General features: G+C 38.5%; 1 protein-coding gene and 1 long non-coding RNA gene across 2 annotated transcripts in view; one reads left to right on the plus strand and one right to left on the minus strand.

The window, feature by feature from the left end:
- LOC131859616 (uncharacterized) overlaps positions 1 to 17,478 on the plus strand; it is a 76,593-nt gene extending 59,115 nt beyond the window's left edge. The window contains exons 2-3 of the long non-coding RNA XR_009359253.1: positions 17,000 to 17,079; positions 17,181 to 17,478. This is a non-coding gene — a long non-coding RNA (uncharacterized LOC131859616). The remainder of the gene's footprint in view (positions 1 to 16,999; positions 17,080 to 17,180) is intronic.
- LOC131057715 (3-hydroxyacyl-[acyl-carrier-protein] dehydratase, mitochondrial) overlaps positions 1 to 20,965 on the minus strand; it is a 54,466-nt gene extending 33,501 nt beyond the window's left edge. The window contains exon 1 of the mRNA XM_057991879.2: positions 20,274 to 20,965. Within this exon, the coding sequence (XP_057847862.1) occupies positions 20,274 to 20,576 (303 nt within the window). The 5' untranslated portion in view covers positions 20,577 to 20,965. The remainder of the gene's footprint in view (positions 1 to 20,273) is intronic.
- Positions 20,966 to 21,644: the final 679 nt, after the last annotated feature.

The raw sequence follows: 21,644 nt of genomic DNA on the forward strand, positions 1-21,644 counted from the left end.
ATTAAAGCACTTCTGATCGAGAAGGGTCCCGCCTAGGAGATGAACGTTTTAATTCAAATTTGAAAAGGTGATGCAAGTCGGCTTGTGTCTTGAAATCCTCAATTGCAAAACATTTAATAAAACACCAAGTCGGCCTAATGCAATCAAAAGACATCTCCTTACATCTCTATAAAGGCTGGATTGATCATTCCATTTGATCAATCCACAATTTCACGCTTCATGTGCAGCGATTCATCCAAGCTAGGCGATCTTATATTATCAAGTGGCAGTGATTTTGACAAGGCGAATTCATTCAAAGATCAGCGAACTCCATTAAGCAAGATGAATCCCTTCAAAATCAGCGAATCTCCCAGTAGCCAAGTGAATTGCCATTCAAGGACAGTGACTTTGTTATTGCAAGAAAGGAGAATTCAACTTCAGCAAATAGCAAATTCATCCAAAATCAGTGATCCTCCATCTTCAAGAACAGCGATCAGCACCCAAGATCAGCAAATTCAAGACACAACATCAACATTTCACATTACTATCACAGCAAAAGCACATCAATACAAGGGCGATTTTGCCAAATTGAAGACCAATTTGAAGCTACCAATCTGTTTAGAACTTGTTTGCAGGTCTGAATCAGGTTATTTTTTATAGTTTTTATTGAAATCAGACCATAGTTAATGCTGGTGCAGCTTCAGGTTCATTTTTTTTAGGAGGTTTCAGTCATAAGATGCTTCTTTTATCACATTTTTTATCATCTAGCATGCTTAAATGCAATTCATTTCGATTTAATGATTATCCCCAAATTTAGGCAAGTCTAGGGTTTGTATTCACGCCTAGGGTTTTAGTGATTCATCAAAGATTTCAATGATCTTATATGCTTTTTAGGATGAATTACTAACCTAGATGCATCTTTGATATTATACACATTAAAGTTATATCACAACCCTAACTTAGATGCCTCTTTCAGGTAGAACATGGCAGCACCGAAGGCAGGAGCGGTCTCAAGGCAAACCCTCATCAAGGAGGACTCAAGAGGAGTGATGCCCGAATCTAAGATCAGATCATTTTGGAGCAACGTAAGGGACACGAATCTCAGACAAATTGACATGAAGAAGTTTCAAGGTCCTTTATACACAAGCAGGCCATCTAGATTCTCAAAGAAGATGACTAAGAGTGGTATGGTGAACGCAACAGGTTTCCTTCCAGCCATCCAATGCAATGAATTGATAGTTGAATGTGCCAGACATTATGATGCCAACACTAGAATGCTAGTGGCACCTAGTGGTCTAGTACTTGCCTACCTACCCAAGACAGCCATCGGCTAAGCCTTCTACATCCAGGATCACGAAGGCATGGTTTACAAGAGCAAAGGAGGAGCGCAAGTAGTCTATGAAGATGATCCCGACACATGCCTGCGCATAATTAACAAGTACTGGGTATTGAAGACCAGATCCGGCCTATCAAAGGTACCTAGCAGGTTGCATAGAATCGATTTCAAGGAAGAGTTTGGCGATTTGATAACTCTATTCAACCAAGTTATAGGAAGTCCTCAAGCATATTAATTTGAGAATTGGATGTTCTACTTCATGGGGACAATATCAACTGGAAGAGAGAAGATCAACTGGGCAAGAATCATAAGTAATAACCTTGACATATAGTTGAAAAGACTTCAGAGCACTAAGACATTCTATATGAGTTTATATCTCATATATTCACTAGCTAGAGCTCATGAATACGCATGATTAATGTATAGAGGTCTAGTTGGAACAGAAGCTGGATAGCTGAGAGCATGTCAATCATACACACAACTACACTATCCTGGCAAAGCACATTATAGGAGGGTGAATGATGCTTTCACCATGCACTTGACAAGAACATTGCAAGGCGGTATACATCAAAGACTATCACCACAAGTAAAGGAGTTGATAAAGAAAGTTGACGCTTGGTATACCAATTTCCCAAGTTCACCTACATAAGAATTCAAGGATGCTCTTGTCCGCCCAACATGCTACCGCGCTATCCTACCGAAAAAATATTGCTTGAGTTGGTGAGACAATTGACCACATATGACAAAGTGTAGAAGAATAGACACAAGACAGGAATTGCTTTCCCCATCTCAGTCTAGCAATCATTAGAAGTGTGTCCATCCCTACAAGCAACGGAAAAATCAGAAGAAGAGTTGAGATCCCACTTCCTTATCCCATACTTCTCTAGAGAGAAATTTGATCCTTACGGCAACATGAGAAGAGCTAACGGGAGAATACACAAACACAAGCTGCAATTGGAAGACTACTAGATGAATGCCCAAGATGATTTAGAAATAAGAAGAAAGATGTTCTCAAGGCTACCAATTGATATCGTCAGGATGTGCAAAGTTTTCGACATCCCAGATCAAGCACAAGATAGTGGAAAATGCCTCCAACCGATGTAAAAGCAAGAGAAAGACAAGAAGGTAGAGGTCAATTGGATAGATGTGGAGATCACCGATCTGAAAGACTTGATGAAGCTAGTCTTAGCATAGACACCACGATGGGTGAACATCCAAATTCAGAAGTTGGAGAGCTAAAATGCACAACTGACTTTCAAATTGATGGGAGAGACAAAATCATTCGATGAAGATAGAAAAAGCACAAGCGTCAGTGGAAGTGCTACCCAATTAGCTCACTCTAGAGGTTCAAAGAGAAAAGAGAATCATAAGGACCTTCACACGAGGCATAAATCAAATTCAGGCCGCCCTTCCACTAGTACTTCCTCCATACATGAAGTAGAGATGAATCAAGTAGCCGATCAAGAGAGTCAACCACCTAGAGGAAGCATTGATCATGGAGTGAATGAATCCATGGAGTCTATAGTCCAGAATAGCAAATGTGAGAAGACAGGCAAAGGAAAGCAACCACAAGGTAAAGACAATTCAATTCTACATGAGCAAGCTAATAGCAAAGAAGGTAAAGATGTGTATGTGGATATTAAGAATGAAGATGAAGAAGTAACCTCTCCACCCCAAGAAGATCAACAACTCAAGGAGGTGCAAGTGTGAGAAGAGAGATCCACTATCCCAGCATGGCTTAGGGAGAGATTAGCAAAGGAAGTCATAGTGGTAGAAGAGGAGCCTCTAGACGATTTAGACAGTTTCCTAAACAAGGCTCAAGGGACAGTTGAAAGGAAGTCCACTAAGATGTCAAAGATAACAAAGGACAACACAGGATCTTGAGTAATACAAATTGCCACTCCAAAAGTCGATAAGCCTGAAGGCGAGATCACAGCAAAAGAGTATGACTTGAATGATACTATTGTCATTTTATGACATCCTTGGTCCATTAGTGAGAACCGATCAGAGATATGTTCCATGGACCAGCGCGGCCCCAGTTGATTGAGGAGAGAAGAATCATGAAGTGTGAAGCGTTGCCTTGTCCGAAGGAAGTTCCTCCCTTGGCCTTTTCTTCTTCCCCAAAACTCCAGAACCTCGAGGTTCTGAAGTTCTTTTCTCTTTACCCTCTCTTTTCCCTTCTCCAGAACTCCGAAACCGCCAAGTTTTGAAGTTCTTTGCCCTTTTCTCCTTCCTTCTTCCACTTCCAGAACTCCAGAACCCGGAGGTTCCGAAGTTCTTTGCCTTAGTCCTTTCTTTCCTGCTCCGGAACCCCGAGGTTCCGAAGTTCCCTTCCTTCCCTTAGCCTTTCCTTAGTTCTCAGGAACTCCGAAACCCCGAGGTTTCAAAGTTCCTTCTTTTTCCACCTTTCCCGGAACCCCAAGGTTCTAAAGTTCCCTTCCCTTGCCTTCCCCGAACTCCGGAACCCCGAGCTTCTGAAGTTCCTTTTCTTCTCTTCCTCTCTCTATCCCGAAACTCCGGAACCCCGAGGTTCCGAAGTTCTTTCCTTAACCTTTTTTGAGGTTCCTTGCTCCTTCCCTTGGCGACACTTCCGGATGGCGTGATCGACACTCAAGGATTTTAATGCTCCGACAATTTTGGTGACTTGAGCACTTTCCTTTGTGGAGCCACAAGCGTGCATTAAGTGTTTTTGGTAGGATTTCCATCAGGGAGGTACGGGACCATGCTTGGTGACTTATGTCATGTCTGACTTTGGAAGGTTATTCAGTCCACCTTCCTCAGAGTTGCCTTTGGTGGTATGGCTAGGTTGCTTGCACGTACAAGCCAAGTGCATGCACTTCCCTGCACTTCCAGAATGACATGCAATGGTCATGATCACCCTTGTAACCATTTTTTCTATATAAAGGTTGTTAAGCCTCATTGTAAAGGGTTCTCTCCCTTCTGGCTTGAGCTTTCTTATGCTCTTCTCTTCTGTTAAAGACTTGTAATTATTTTTGCATTTCTGCAACTGTAAGATTGGCTTTTGGCCTTATGATTAATTGAAAATCACCATTCTTGCCTCCTTCTAACCTATGTATGTTGTGTATGCTTTCTTACCTTCATTATAGGTGTATGTCTTGTGGCTTTTCTCTCCATATATGCTATGTTAACTTGTTTTCTGAGTGTGACTTGTGGGAATCCTTCTCCCCTCTTGACACTTAGCAAACCCTAACCTCCATACATGCGTTTGGGTAACTTATGCAATTGAAGTTGTGCATCTCTTGGGTTTTTTAGTTGGTTCCTTGTGCCATTTGGGTAGGGAGAGAAACAATCTCTTATCTTGGTGCATCACCTCCTTTCATTTCAAGCATTCTCTCTCCCCTTTACCTCTGCAAATTGTTAAGATAGGATTAAGAGTTAGTTTTGAAGTGTTGAGTTAGTTCAACACTTGCACCTGGATTGAGAAGGAAGTCAGCCTTCTCCGGAGATTCAACCCCCTTGCGCAAGGTCCCACACTTTGGGGTTGTTTCCATGTTTCACAAGGTTGCTGAGTTGATAGCTCAGCAAGGGTGCAAGCCTTTGTGATAACAGTTTTTGGCACGCCCGGTGGGACACAATTTCGACATACATGCTAAGGATTCAGTGTTGTTCTTAGTGTCTCAGCCTTTAAAGGCAGTTATCTTTCAAGCACTTGGCGACTCTGCTCAACAAGCCTAGTTTCTGTTCGTGACTAGTTCCTAACTCTAGGACCCCGGAACCCCCAGGTTCCCAAATCACCAACTCCGGAATCCCCAGGTTCTGAAGTTCACAAGTCCGGAACCCCGGAACCCCCAGGTTCCGAAGTTCAACTCCGGAACCCCGAGGTTCCAAAGTCATGCAGTCCTAAGCCCAAGCCAACTGAAGGTTCGGTGTGTTCTTCAGTTCATCAAGCCTTTGGAGGCAACATCTTTCAAGCACCTGGCAACTTTGCAATCATTTGGTGGATCTGTGGTATGTTATCAGTCTCTGGTTGAGAGGGTTCGTCTGCTCTTTTAAGCATTTTGTTAAAAAAGCTCCATCTGTTTCAAATGCTTTAAAATGAGTTCATATCATGGGTGTAACTTCTATTCACCCCCATTCTATGAGAATGCCAACCATTTTTCCCCTCCTTACCAACAGGGCTGAACTAGGACTGCTCCTAGTTTCATGCCAAATAACTTCACTTCAGCAGTAGGTGGGTACTTTCCTAATGCTTGCCACCCACCCACCCCTGCTCAACTTTCTTGGTAGCCCAACCAGCCCCAAGATGACGAAAAAAGGCAAATTGAAGGAATCAAAAGTGTGTTGCTTGATTTTACCAAGCACCTGGAGGAGTTGAAGAGACAATAGGAGTGGGATTTACAACAGGATCAGCTTGCTTATCAAGCTTTCAGCAACAACAGATGGCAGCCCAAAGACAACATGAGGAGTTCCTTGCAAGGCAGCTTGCCTCTGCTAGGAAGAAAGAAATTGAGCACCTAGCAGCCATAGAGATGTGGCTCATACAGGAGGAGGTTTCTGCTCCTAGGGTTCCTAAGTTTGAAATCCCAAGCTTCGGGCAGGGGAGACCTCCCAAGCCTTCAACTAACTCCCCTAGTTTTAAAATTCCAAGTTTCAAGAGAGCTCCAGCAGTTGTTATACAAGAGCCTTCTCCTCAGTGCCTTTTGCAAAACAACCCACCACCTAGGCCCTTTCCTGATGCTATCTCCCTTTTTAAGGACAGACCTGTTGTATGGAGGACGGATGGTTCCCATCCTCATCATGACGAAGGGTTTCAATCAGCCATTAGTGAGTCTTCATATGCTCTAAAGGAGGAGGAATCGACAATGCCACAGGAGGATATTGAGAACAATCAATTGCAACAGCAGGTCATTGAACATGAGGAGTGTGAAGGTAAAGAAGAGGACTTTGTCCTCTCATTTGACAATCTTCCTTTCTTTATTGATCATTAGGATAAGGATATGTCTACACCTCCCCCGGTGGTAGCTCTGGAGCAGCAAGCTAGTGTCGAGGAGGGCACAGGGGGTAATAGTTTTGCTATAGATTGCATGGCAGATGGATCGTGCCATGAACCTGAGGTTGTTGCATTTTGTTGCCAAGAGGAGGAAACAAAAACAAAGAGACAATCTGAAGATTTTAGATCTTCTTGTGAGGTGTCTCATAAACCTGAGATTTGTGTTGATGAGTTGGATATCGGCACATGTGATTATGATATATGTTGGTTCTCCCCTGTCCCTGGAAGTGATGATGTTGAATACGAGGTCTTCATTCAAGGTGAAGATGTTTCTTTTGGCATTAGGGATGATGTGCCTGAGCTTGAATGTTTCACTTGGGACCAACATACCAAGTTTGATGACGTTGAGCAACAACATGTTGGTCATGCCGACAGTCCTTTGGTTGCTCAACTTGACAGTATACCCGAGCTTCAAAGTTTCCAATTTGATGTGTCTGAAGAGCCCCCTTGTGTTGGCCAAGATAGAGATATGGTATACTTTTCATCACCATGTGAGTCCAAGACCTTTTCCTTTGGTTTCAACTGATGCCCCCTTGTATAATAGAGATGCCTTCTCTTTTGCAAGAAGTAGTTCTTTTGATGCTAGCCAACTCCTAAAAAGCTCCCCCCTTGCTACTATGTATATGCTTCATGCATCCCCAAATGTCTCAGGTGGCTATTTTATATGGCTTCCCTATGGTGGCAATGTGAATGGTGAAGTCTTCTTTCACCACATGAGTAGTATATGTGATCTACTGCATGCATACAAGAGATTTCAACCATTACAGCTAGATGGTGAATGGAACAATGGTACGAGAGGGATCAGCTCCTTCAAAAGGTTCCTCTTTGACAGAGGCAAAAGCATTAGTTGCCTCTTATTGTAACAATGTAAATATTAGTTAGGTTTCTTGTTTTCCAAGAAGTGCACGTGCACAGGCTGTTCCCCTTCAGAATGGTTGATCTTGGTCCTTTGCAGGTTACAAAGGAGAGAGTTTTCTTCTTTCTTGCAGTTATGACTCAATGCCCAATGGATTACACAAGCTACTGATCTATATGCTCAGCAAGCAAGCATCCCGCAGAAATCGCCAAAAATGTTGTCATTTTATGACACCCTTGGTCCATCAGTGAGAACCGATCCGAGATATGTTCCATGGACCAGCGCGGCCCCAATTGATCGAGGAGAGAAGAATCATGAAGTGTGAAGCGTTGCCTTGTCCGAAGGAAGTTCCTCCCTTGGCCTTTTCTTCTTCCCCGGAACTCTGGAACCCCGAGGTTCCGAAGTTATTTTCTCTTTACCCTCTCTTTTCCCTTCTCTGGAACTCCGGAACCCCCAGGGTTCCAAAGTTCTTTGCCCTTGTCTCCTTCCTTCTTCCTCTTCCAGAACTCTGGAACCCCAAGGTTCCGAAATTCTTTGCCTTAGTCCTTTCTTTCCTGCTCCGAAACTCCGGAACCCCGAGGTTTCGAAGTTCCCTTCCTTCCCTTAGCCTTTCCTTAGTTCTCCGGAACTCCGGAACCTCGAGGTTCCGAAGTTCCTTCTTTTTCCCCCTTTCTCGGAACTCCGGAACCCCAAGGTTCTGAGGTTCCTTGGTGTAGTTCCCCGGAACTCCAAAACCCTGAGGCTCCAAAGTTCCCTTCCCTTGCCTTCCCCGAAACTCTGGAACCTCAAGGTTCCGAAGTTCCCTCCTAGCCCTTCTTCCTTCTTTTCTTCGGAACTCCAGAACCCCGAGGTTCCGAAGTCCTCTTCCTCGCTTCCCCTTCTTCTCTCTGGAACTCCGGAACCCTGAGGTTCCGAAGTTCTTTCCCCTTTTGCCTTCTCTCTCTAGTTCCTTCGGAACTCTAGAACCCTGAGGTTCTAAAGTTCCTTTTCTTCTCTTCCTCTCTCTATCCCGAAACTCCGGAACCCCGAGGTTCCGAAGTTCTTTCCTTAGCCTTTTTTGAGGTTCCTTGCTCCTTCCCTTGTCCTCTCACCTCGGGAGTCTGAACTTCCGAAGTCCCCCCCCGGACTTCCTTCCGATTGGCGACACTTCCAGATGGCGTGATCGACACTCAAGGCTTTTAATGCTCCGACAGTTTTGGTGACTTGAGCACTCTCCTTTGTGGAGCCACAAGGGTGCATTAAGTGTTTTTGGTAGGATTTCCATCAAGGAGGTACGGGGCCATGCTTGGTGACTTATGTCATGTCTGACTTTGGAAGGTTATTCAGTCCACCTTCCTCAGAGTTGCCTTTGGTGGTATGGCTAGGTTGCTTGCATGTACAAGTCAAGTGCATGCACTTCCCTACACTTCCAGATTGACATGCAGGGGTCATGATCACCCTTGTAACCATTTTTTCTATATAAAGGTTGTTAAGCCTCATTGTAAAGGGTTCTCTTCCTGCTGGCTTGAGCTTTCTTATGCTCTTTTGTTCTCTTAAAAACTTGTAATTTTTTTGCATTTTTGCAACTGTAAGATTGGCTTTTGGCCTTATGATTAATTGAAAATCACCATCCTTGCCTCCTTCTAGCATATGTATGTTGTGTATGCTTTCTTACCTTCATTATAGGTGTATGTCTTGTGGCTTTTCTCTCCATATATGCTGTGTTAACTTGTTTTCTAAGTGTGACTTGTGGGAATCCTTCTCCCCTCTTGACACTTAGCAAACCCTAACCTCTATACATGCATTTGGGTCACTTATGCAATTGAAGTTGTGCATCTCTTGGGTTTTTTAGTTGGTTCCTTGTGCCATTTGGGTAGGGAGAGAAACAATCTCTTATCTTGGTGCATCACCTCCTTTCATTTCAAGCATTCTCTCTCCCCTTTACCTCTGTAAATTGTTAGGATAGGCTTAAGAGATAGTTTTGAAGTGTTGAGTTAGTTCAACACTTGCACCTGGATTGAGAAGGCAGCCGGCCTTCTCCGGCGATTCAACCCCCTTGCGCAAGGTCCCACACTTCGGGGTTGTTTCCATGTTTCACAAGGTTGTTGAGTTGATAGCTCAGCAAGGGTGCAAGCTCTTGTGATAACAGATACCATGAAAACAGTCTATGATATGTTGAAATTGGAAGTAGAGAAGAATAAGAAACTAGAGAGAGAAGTGAGTGCGTTAAGAAGCTATTTGCAGTAGTTCAAGGAACCGCTAAGGCAACATGACCCTTCAAGCACGCCACCACCACTACTTCCTCTAGACTCAGTTGATAATTTAGAGAGGATGAGAACTTTAGGTCACCTGATGGAGAGTTGGATAAATAAGGCTTTCAAGAAGGCAAATGCATTTGTGAAGGAGCTAGCAAGGATATTTGATAAAGTCACAAGTGTTCTTGAAAGAACTCAAATCCTCATGGCAGCCTATGATACTTTCATTTTCACCAGAGATTACACCATGCTGAGACTGCAAGCAATGAAGAATTTACCTAAGCAGACTTTGGTGAATGGAGGAGTATTGAAGGATTGACAATCACCTGATTTTCAGCATTGGTGTAAGTTGCTCTGAATGACAAAGGTCATCTTCCAGGATGTCAGCAATGGTTGCACTCAAGTAGATAATGCAATAAACTTGATACATGATAAGATTGTGGAGGTAGCCAAGATCATACTTGAGAAGGAGATGAATGAAGGAATTCACATAGATGCCGATCAGCTGATTGAAAGAGTGAAAGTCATATTCTTTGAAACAGTCGGATCACCTTTGGAGAAACAACTGGATGAGGTACACTCATTCATGGTACTTGCTAGCAAGACAAAAGATTTTGGGCCAAGATGGGAGAAAACCTTTGCCTCTACCTTAGACAAGGTGAGCTTCAAGGAAGATTAGTTGAAGAATGTGCTTGCTGCTCCAATAACTGAGATTGAATTCATGGTGTCCAGATTCTTTGAATTCGCAACAAAGGAAAAGGATAAGGGAAACAAACTTCTAGAAGATAATTCGTTATGATCCCATATGGCATCATTTTTCTCATTGGAGGATTTTTCCTCAAAGTTTGTGCCAAATGGATGTCACATTCCCATTGGCTGATATTTAATAATTTGCAATAAGATTAGGTTTTGATGTAACAAAGGGTTTAGGTGGCAATATCTTGGCCCTTGATTTTGATTTAATCTTGGCCATTCATTGTATTCGGGAGCACTATATAAGCCCCATACATTTCATTGATTAGAAGAGTTTTGAAGAATTGTTGCTTGATGCTGTCAGAATTAATAAAATCAATGAAGTGTTGGTGACTTATTGTGTTTTGGAGCATTTGCTTGTTTCTTCATCCTTTTATGAGAGAACTTAATATTAAAAAAGACAAAAAAAAAGATAGAATAGAATTTGCTTAAGTATTTAGATGAATGAAAGACTAATGTGCATGATTGATAGTGAAGCTCTTATTGTTCATGCTACTAGTATTTCAATTTTCATCAATGGTGAAGCATCTTGCGTAGTCAACTAAACATATTTTTGCCCAAGCTTAACTTCAATTATCACTCCTTCATTGATATGCTTCATCTTGAAGGTATCTATGCTTGTAGTGGTGATTTGAAAATCAATAGCTATCCCTAAAAGATCACACTAGCCTTGTGAAAATGTTCATTGCCTGTCAAAGCAAAGCTTAGTCGAGCTCACTTGAAGTTGCCCATCACTCTTGCATTCGTAGTGTTAGTTTAGTATTTCTAAACCTTACCTCTTTTTTCATTTTTTTAAATCAAAGTAGTCATTAGTAGTAGGAAAGAGCTATATTGTAACATCATATGTAGAACAACATTCCTTGCAATTAAGAAGTTTCATCTCCTAGAACAATTACATAAGTCCCCTTGGAGGAGCAGCAAAACACATCGAACCATTGAAGATATCCAACACGTCAAGACCTAACATTGTAAACCTTGGAGTTGTCTCAAGTGATCACATAGTTCAGCATTTAAGAAGTCTTTGTTCAATAGAGGATAGAGTATTCAGTACTTTATTCTATGTTTGATCATGAATGAAACTCACATCAACAAAACCCAAGGCTCTTAACCTCATGATTGTGGGTTTGAACTTCAAAACTCATGGTGCGTTAACAAATTGCATAGTTTTGCACTCTTTACCTTTCAATAATAAGTTTTGCACCTAAGAATCTTGTCTCCATAATTTCCTATTTTGAGCAACGGATACTTCAGAGAACAAGTAATTGATCTAGATATTCACACATTTGATTGTCAAAAAATTTTGAGCCAATACATTTTCAAATCTCTATCCATATGACAAGTGAAAGATGGAAAAGGAATGCATTCCCCACAGTAAATTCTGTTCTGACAATCTGAGATAAACATGGCAGCTCTGTGCTGGTCTGCCACTCATGGAAAGGTTCTTGGGGGAATCAACCCAAGGCTTGTGTTACTAAATTCAAAGTTGAAACTCAATGACCAGCTTCTCACAGTGATTGCAGGGCACCTTTTACTTCCTCCCATCTTTATCGAGCCAAGGTCTGATTCAAGAGACTGAGTATATGATCTATCCGCAACTGAAAATGCCTGCAAGATATTATTCTTTAGTCGTCAGTTCACTGGGAAACAGGCCTGGAGGGTCCAATTAGAACCTGGTTTGGATTCAGGTCCAGCGCTTCTATGGGTCTGTCCAGTATCCCACCTAGCATAACAGGTTTCATTAGGCACAAAACTGGCTTAAAATAATGCCATTTTTTAAATTTATTTATTTTTACTTCTCAATTGACTGAGAAGCAAAACAACCTAAGCCTTAACCCTAAAATTGTCACCTAAACCATCTGAAACACTACAAAAACTCATTTCACTTCATTTTTAATGCAAAGGACAAAAACCATTAATTCTTGCTTGTCATTACATAAATAGTGTTGAAAATTGATTAATGAAAGTTCCAAAGTGGTTGGATCGATATTCATAAGAGCGTGCAAGAGCCCATTTGCTACCAATGAGATCATAGAGGAAGATTTTTGGAAAAGAGAAGTGTTTTTGGTTTTTCTTTTCCTTCATCTTTCTTCTCCCAAAAAACTTTCTCATTTTGTTTTCATTCTTCCACTGTTAAAATATTAAATGAGTTAACATGTATACATACATATATAGATATATGTTTAGAATGTGATATAGATATATGTTTAGAATGTTTAAAATACTAAATAAGTTGACATGAATACATACATATATAAAGGCCAAAACGATTCACATATTCATCACCAACCACCAAATGTTGTAAAGCATATTCAAACCATTCTCGAAATTGGACCTATTAAAGGTAAGTGAAAAATATAAATTATGAAATAAAATTGTTTCAATTTGGTAATTTATTTTTAAAAACTTAAGAACGTTTTCTTCTTTGTTTTTAATTTCTTTTATTTTTATTTTAAAATAGGTTGTTGAGACCCGGTTTGCCTCCAACACAATTGTCTTGAGATGACTTGTAAAGGTTTGAAAGAGACTTTCTAGCATTTTAATCAACCAATTTTGATTTGTATGGAAGCAATTCAACACTAAGAGAGCAGCAAATATTAAGCATATAATCTTAAATGACACTTGGTGGGATCTTGTGGAATATCTTCTTAGCTTCACCGAGTCCACTAAAGTATGATCATTGTTCAATGGATAAGCCATGTTTGGGAAAAATATATGATGGCATCAACTCAATGATTGATATGAAGAAGAAAATCATTAATGAGAGAGCAAGATCTTGAGGAAACCTTCTTTAAATATGTGCAAATAATTCCTTATTGAGCAATGGAACAAAATGATCACCCCACTACATCTTTTCTTTGCATTGACTCCAAAATATTATAGTGTTGAGATTCTTTCCTTGCCAACAATATGTTTTGGAAGTCAACAAAAGGTACAAGCAAGCATTTACTAGATTCTTCACTAATTCAAATATGGAGGATATAGTTACAAATGAGTTTGTTGATTTTGTACACTCTAATTGTCGAAGTATTTCTGCTATTTGTGAGAAGGTTAAAAAGGATGCTCACAATTGATGGTACTTCTATGGCAAAGCATTCCAACACCTACAGCCTCTTGCAATCAAAATTTTATCACAAACTTTTATTTTTTATTGACATAACAATTTTAAGTTTGAAGTTTTATTTATAATTTTATAACTTTGACTCTTTAACTTTTCCTCAATATGTTGTCAATTCATCTTCATCACATAGAAGTGGAGAACTTAGGTGTACATGTATTCCAACTTGCACCTTCTTTCACAAAAATAAAATGACTACAAGAAAAGGGGAAACAAAGCTTTGGGATATAGAGACAAAGCATACTGACGTGGATGCTTCCAGCTCCCAGTATTCTTCATTTGTGAGGAGAATCCAATAACCAGCAGCATACTTTAAATGTGGGTAATAGTGGCACTCATGGTTTTCCTTATCTACCTACATCGTCTAATTTCAAGGATGATGATGATAATCTTATTTAAAGACCCATATGATGCTGATTGTTGATTTTATTACTTTAATATTGAACAATGGATATCTATCATGACATTTGAGTTTCAAAAATTGGCATTAAACTTTAAAGTAATATTTTTTATTTTATGCATGATGCTATGTGGTATTCTGAACTTAATTCCTGTTTTTAGGCTGCAAATATGTATATATATGATTTTTATATTTTTTTGTACAGATGAACCCAACCCCCCCAAAAAATTGCCATATCCACATAGTGAACACCCAAATCAGAAACTTAGTATCATTCACTTCGATCAAGCTGCACCCCAGAATTTTTACAAATCCCGTTACTTGCATCATTGTTCTTGTGTTGCTCCAGTGTACAAGTTTCCAGAAGCACCCTAGATATTCAATAAAAGTACATGTTTTCAAGTCTTTTCAGGTGACCTGTCATTCGTTTTTCTACTCAATATTAGTGTTAAGCTCTTGATACTTCAGCATTAGTTTCTGATAACGTCTTTCAGATGAAGCTGAAGCTGTGTTCTTTGTCAAAGTTGCAAGGCCATCCACAAAATCAAACATGCAAGCATAGTGATCTAACCCCAGCGTTATTGACTAACTCAACTCATACTAGTGATATATTTATAGCCTTCATTTTCCAAACCTGAATTTCAGCATGCAGTCAATACACTGGTAAAGGTTCTGCAGCTTTGCGTTAAGCATGACATGGTGATAGTCCATTGTCCATAGTCTATTTGGGATTCCCCTGGGTCCTTACACAGCAAATGCTCTTGTAGTTTACAGAATAACACTATAAGAAAAATTTAATGGCTAACTGATTGTGGCAGGGAGAATACAACTAATTCAGGAAAGAGCAAAACAGCATCTCTTTTCTGATAAATTGAATACTAAACAAATACACATTGGTACGGTAAAGGATCACTATGTATAGAATTGTCAGCCCTCAGAAAGCACACAATGAACTCTGCATATGAACAGCTTCATAACACTACTTGAACAAATAAATATTGTGGTGTCTTATTTCTAAATGCTTAACCAAAAATCAAAATTTTCCTTTGGTTGATCACACAAGGTAAAGTGCAATACCAAACTTTGTCTACTGAAACATTTGGATGGGATGCAGCTACAGAATTTTCAAAATATCAGAAACAGACTCTGGGTCTCATTTGCTACCATAACCAAAGACAACTTCAACTCGTAGTTCTAATCTGGCATGGTAACCATGGAAGAATTAGCAACTGCCAGTTTTTTAATATAGACCTCCATGGATCAAAGTGATTGTTGCCGATATTGGCATAGTGTGATGGTTAAGCTCTGGTGGTGTTGTTCTTGCCATCAAGGTTCAAAGCCCGCTGGGGTGTTATTGTTAAATGTTTATATTGGGGACGAGATCCCCCATTTGTGACCTCACCAGTTCATAGCTCCAGGTCAAAAGCGTTTACCCCTCTAAAAAAAAGAGATTGTCAAATGGAAACCATCAACTCATTTTCACAAGCTACATTTTGGAAGTGTCTCTGAAGGGAATCCTGGACAAATGGGAATAAGTGGTGTCATTCACAACCACAGAGGAGAGGACATTATTCACTGCAGTTAGCAAATTGAAGACCAAACAAATAACTATGCTGAGATGTGAGCTTTATTCCAAAGAGTGGTTATGGGTTGCCAGCACTAATCACTTATGTCCATGTTGATGGAGACTTTCATCTGATCATCAACATCATCTACGAAGTGGAAAAAAAGCTCAAAGATTACTAGTCATGAAGTTCCTAATACCATTGAAACCTTAAATCCACAATCATCGGCACTCTCTGTGAGATTTTAAAAAATCACTCAATTCAACTGTGATGAAATAAGAAGAAAAAACACTGTTGCTCATACACTTTCCTTATAGGCAACTGGATCTGGGAATAACAATTCATCGAAAATATGCTCAGACAAGCTTGGGGTAGTGCCAAAAAGGAGCTACAATCTCAAGATGCATAAAAGCCATTCATTTGCCTCTTCTTCTATTTGTAAGGCAATTTTTATATAGCTAATGTTTTTACGAATTCAAACTTTCAACTCATTAGGAGATGGAGATGGTTTTTTTGTTTCAAATCAGGTGTTTGATTTCATAATGCACTTCAAGTTGCCTTGGGTGCTCTGCACTCTCTCTTTATGTACAATCAAACTTTTTACCATAGCACTCACCCATCTGATCTTTCTAACGGCTGAGATCTTTTTTTCTATTTTAAAAAATTCAGGTACGTCTTTTGAGGGGAAAAAAAAGATCTACACCAACTTCTTTTTGAATATGCATAAATTTAAGGAGCTGCGAAATTCTGTCTGTTTGTTCTAAAAACACTTTATTTCTTTACATTAAGTTAGCAGATGTTGACATTTCTGATTCTCCTTTAAATTTAGATTGTCAACACTGTTTTTTAGATTCTTCCAAACTTTCAACTTATTTCAGGATGATCTGGTGTGACTGTGTAAACATTAAGGTTACTCAGACAGCAGACAAGACTACAGAACCCGATTCTCTTTCATGGCTATGTTTACTAGATTTCTGTTGAGCATACCATCAATTATTCTAACAATCAAGAACAACAGAGATAAACGACAAGAGATGGATCTATAATAAAGGTTGAAGTGGAAATGAGATACCAAGCTCATATACATGAATTTAATAACAAGAGATCATTTTTATAATCTCTGTTAATAAGCCAACCAAAAGTGGGAAGTTTCAATTTACACACACACAGTATTCCTACATTTTTTTTTCATTTCTTATAATTTTTTTACTGCATGTTATTGAAGCTTTAATTCTCCGGAGATGAAGTAGGCACTTCCTTCATGTACTTTTTAGCTATGAATGCTTCCTTGCCAACAACTCCTGTTTGATAGTGTGCAAAATATAAGTGCATGTTACAACATTTAAATTGACAAATCACCTAGGAAAGCCTGTGACTAATGTTCTATATAAGAAGCCAAAGCATGAGATGTCTGGCTTTTCTCATTCTATTTTATTGGCCGGGAATCCATATGTCTTATATTACTGATTGGACTAGGGTTTTGTTTACTAAATTTATAAGACCTTTTCTAGACTGTATCTCTTGTTTTCTAATCGTTTTTGGAGTGAAGTACTCATTAGCATTTTCATTGTTACTAGGTGAAGTTTTCTTCAGTAGCTTATGGCCATGATAGCGAGTGATATCAATTTTGCCAAGTGCAATTAAATTTTTCACTGTTTCATATTGTAGTAAAAAAGAAGAATTGAATGCAGGAACAGAAACAAATATCAGCCTTAATCATTAATTGTTTTAGCATTTCTTGGGTACACAGCAATCTGAAGATATCATATTTGGAAAGATCCGGAAAATCCTAACTGGACAGTTGGTACTGAAGTAACTGAAGATTGAAAGGTTTGTAAAGCATATGTTCAATGATTGGTATAAAATATCACACCATACTTTTTTAATGGCTTACTCTCACGTACATAACCATTTGTTTCAAGTGCCCACAGTTGCCAAGAAACTCCATAATAGGAATGTGGACTGCATGCCCATCACCATACCCACACTTTCTGGTGACTACATTTAGATACAAAATACTATATAGCCATCTCCTTATTATTTATCCATGCACTATAATTTGATTGGCATCCCTGCCTCTCCTGGTTTCTATGGTTTCAACTTTTTAAGGGTTGAAATATTTGTAGTTATGTGATTCTCAATGGAATAAATGTTATCTACATAACTTTTAGTGCCATCGGCATTGTATAATTGAAAATTTGAGTTTTCTTATGATAAACAATAGTTCTACTATAAGGTGATAATGATTTCAATTCTAAGGCTTTTTTTTTTGTGAGAGTGTAGTATTTTATACATTATGGAAGGGTTTAATACTATCAGTGTCAACATGCTCTACTATTGTGATCTTGCTAGCCTTCCTTGAGGTATTGAGAGTTTAAAAGGCAAAGATGAGATACTTCCATTCCAGAAGCTCATTGGTAATTCGAAAGCATAATAGGACCCTGTTGCAAATGATGATACATTGCTCTCTTTTTGGACCAATAAAAACACATCAAAGCATAAATAGAATCATGGAGTAGCACCTTACTGCAAGAAGACAAGTATAAATGAAAATAGTCTAATTATTAGAATCAAAAGACTCTCTCCTTCCTCTCTCTCTCTCTCTATATATATATATTACAGGTAAGGGTGGCCAACAATACATATGTCAGCCTCAAACCTTACAAGCAACCTACATAGTTACAAGCAGGCTCACACATGTGGGTCGCTTCACTCTAAGGGTACACATGTCAAGCTCCAAGGTGATGTCGTACACAAGAAATCTCCAATGCAATGGCACTCCACAAGATGTGTCCAATGCTCCTCCTCCAAGCCTCTAAGGTCTCGAACGCTCCTCCTACGCCATGTGCTCCACCGGGTTCACTCCCCCTACATGAACACTGTCAACCTAGGTGTCCCCAAGTCAGCTCCATGCCTCCATGCAAACATCCAAGCTACCCCATGTTGTCTAGTGCTCAACACTCTCCTCCTGAATGCCAAATGCTCCTCCTCTAGTGAAAAGCGTTCTCCAAGCAAGAAACCAACAATTAAGATAATCACAAAAATAAAAGCTTCTATAAATGTAAATAGACCCAAAATATCAAAACTCATGGCCCACGGATAGAGGAAGACTGTTTCCACATCAAAAACAACGAAAACCAAAGCAAACATATAATAACGAATTCTAAATTGGATCCAGGTATGTCCCATTGGTTCTATACCTGATTCATAACTAGTGGCTTTCTCCGCCCCTTTACTTATTGGAGCCAAACTTCTTGAAATTGAGAATGCCAGAATCGGAATAAGACTGGATATGGATAAATATATCCAAAAAGTATCATATTCAGAAAATAGATACATAAATAGATTCCTGTCTATTTGATGTTCTTCCTGAATCAAATAAAGATGTACTTGAAATCAGCTAAAAATGTCGATAGCAATCAACTTTTAGTAAGTCACTTAAGTGATTTTGAGTACGTTCTGCGAGTATACTTGCAATCTGTTGAGTTGCTACAGCTTTCTTACACCTGGTACCATTTATCGATGAAACCTAAATTCTGAAAATCAAAATCTTGTATATTCAGAGAGAATATTGTTCCAGGCTTTGATCACACCAACTTTGAGGATCAACATGTATTTTGTTGTTTTACTATCTTTTTCTTTTGTGATTCTTTGCCTAAACATTTCCGTCAAAAAAATATTCTTTAAAAGTGCATAGTAAAACACCAATATCAAACATTTCAACTGATAAGAAAAATACAAGTTACAATTTTTTATTGTTTACATTTAAGTCAAGTAGGTTATATCAGAAATAAATTAGAAATATGTTATTCTGTCTAATGTTTGGGCCATTTAGTGTATTTATTTCATAATCAAAGTTTTTGAAGGGACAAAGTAGAAAGGTGTGTTTACTATTTTATCTTTAAAATTAGGTTATTTGGCATTTTCAATTGTAGTTTCAGATGAAATGAGAATGATAATATTTTTAATTTTACCCTATGAAATTCTTAGTTAAGGATCACACACTATATGGAATCCTTGTTAGGGGTTGCACAATGTATAGAATCCTTAGTTAAGGTTCATACAATATATTCAATATTTTGTATTAGATCAAAATATTTATGCTCATCATCCTGATATTGTTCCAAATAAACTTTCAATTATTATTTGGAAAATTTAGAAGCAGCATCTGCTGTTGTGGACATTTGTGGGGGTGGTGATACAGAGAAGAATGACATAAAGCGGGCTCTCTTGCAAATAAAAAAATTGATTTGATGATTTCATTTGTGCTGATGAAGTCCTTGTAATAGAGGGCAACACGCAACCTAAGAAATTGTGTTTTAAGGAATCAGTAATAGCGGGCTGCTTTTAGCAGCTTGCAAAAATCAGATATTTTATTTGATGATGAGATACATAATCAATTATGATCAATTTCAATCCAAGTTCATGTTGCTTTCTTTAGTTGTCAATAAATTTTACTTTTAATTGATACAAGCTTTCCAGAGCAATTTTTTTACAATCCTTTGTAGTGGAAACAAATGGTACAGAATTAAAGATCAGGCTCATGTGGGGGTTATTGGCATGTTACACTTCCATAAATTTATCTATTGGTATGATTTGAACCAGTTTATCAAGAGACATTTCACAAATGTAGCATCATAAGTAAGTTTTACATTAGGACATAATTCTAAACTCATTTGTGCCTTCTTAGCTAAGGCATGCACTTTTTGTTGTAGGCATTTGCAAAGGAATTTACAAGGGACTTTGTTCTTATGCCGTCATGGCATTCATGGACTACAGATTTCGGATGTTCAGAAAAGGAAGCAGAATTTCGTTGGATGTGTTATTAAATAACACAAATCAAGCTTCTAGTTAGTCTCAATCTTTTACTTTAAAAAAGTTAGAAATATCAGTCTAAGTTAAACTCGCTGAATATTCTTAGACCTTGATCATGCCCACGTACAGTTTTAACCACAAAAAATGGCGCAATACTGTTAAAAAAGAATTACTCTGCGAAAATGGGAGAAATTTATTTGGTCACTCACAAAGTGGGAAGCTATTATAGAGGGGAATAGACCAGCATAGAGCATTCCATGAACAACTGTATCTTTGAAGCCTGCCTCTCGAGCCTGTGCTGAATCCAAGTGAATGGGATTGCTGTCCTGGCTAAGCTGTGAATATTTGACTACTTCTTGATGAGTAAAACCCCTTTCTTTCCTCAACGTGTCCCCTTCTTTCAGTTGGGCATTCAAAGGCGAGGATGACAGAAATGCTCTGGTAATTGTAATAAGTGGAGGCGGCAACGGAATTGGTGGGTAGAAAAGCCTCTGACAGCAAGTCCTCAACATCTTCTCTAATCTCCCTTATTCTCAACATCTAAAAGGCCATGGATCTTCTCTGAACTGTATTACAAGCTGCTTCCATTCCTTGCTCGCCTTTACTTTCATTCATTAATTCCCCCACCTTTCAGAATCGAAACCCTGACTGCAATGGCAGCCATATCATATATGAAAGTAGAAGCATGCACTACCGAGTGGTGTCTGAAAATTGTTTATTAATTTTGATCCAGTTCAAGGATTTTTGTTTATATTTCCGTTTTATGATGTTTTGTCACGATTCAACTGCTTAGGTAGTTTACAGCTTAAATTTATCGATTTCGGTTTGCATATTTACAGGACATGAGTTTATGTGAATTAAATTCATTAGCCTGTAACTCTATGAATAATATTAGAGTTTTCAGAAAAAATATTATTTTATATTTTAGAATAATAATTCACATAAACTCATGTCCTGTAAATATACAAACCGAAATCGATAAATTTAAGCTGTAAACTACCTAAGCAGTTGAATTGTGAGAAAACGTCATAAAACAGAAAGATAAATAAATTTAAAATTTAATTAAATATATTACAAGAAAATGCTTTCTATTTTTTATTTTTTATTTTCATTTTTATTTACAAAGACCTTTTTTTTTCATTATAAGTATGCATATTTATTTTAATGAAATTAATTTTTTAGGATATTAGCATAAATGTAAATATCTAAGTATAAATTTATTTAGATTAATTATCTGGGACATGTAATTGTTACATATATACAAAATTTGATGTTAGGGATAGGTGTACTTAGTTCTATAATTGGTGATGGAAGAATGATTTGAAAATTTTGTAGATTCAATTTGTCATCATCCAAAAATAATGTCTTTAATCTAATGATTGTCTCAAAAATCTCTATGACGAAATCTTGAGTTTAATGATTTTCTCAATTATCTCTATGATTAAATTTTTAACTTTTGTAGGTTCAATCCTAAGCTACGCAAGCTTGATCTAACACGTGAGATTGATTCATGTTGTATAGGAACAATTTGAGAGAATGTACACATAATGATTTTGTCTTTGCCTTTTTACTATCAAAAT

The sequence above is a fragment of the Cryptomeria japonica genome, chromosome 10 (genome assembly GCF_030272615.1).
Source record: "Cryptomeria japonica chromosome 10, Sugi_1.0, whole genome shotgun sequence".
Lineage (NCBI taxonomy): Eukaryota > Viridiplantae > Streptophyta > Pinopsida > Cupressales > Cupressaceae > Cryptomeria > Cryptomeria japonica.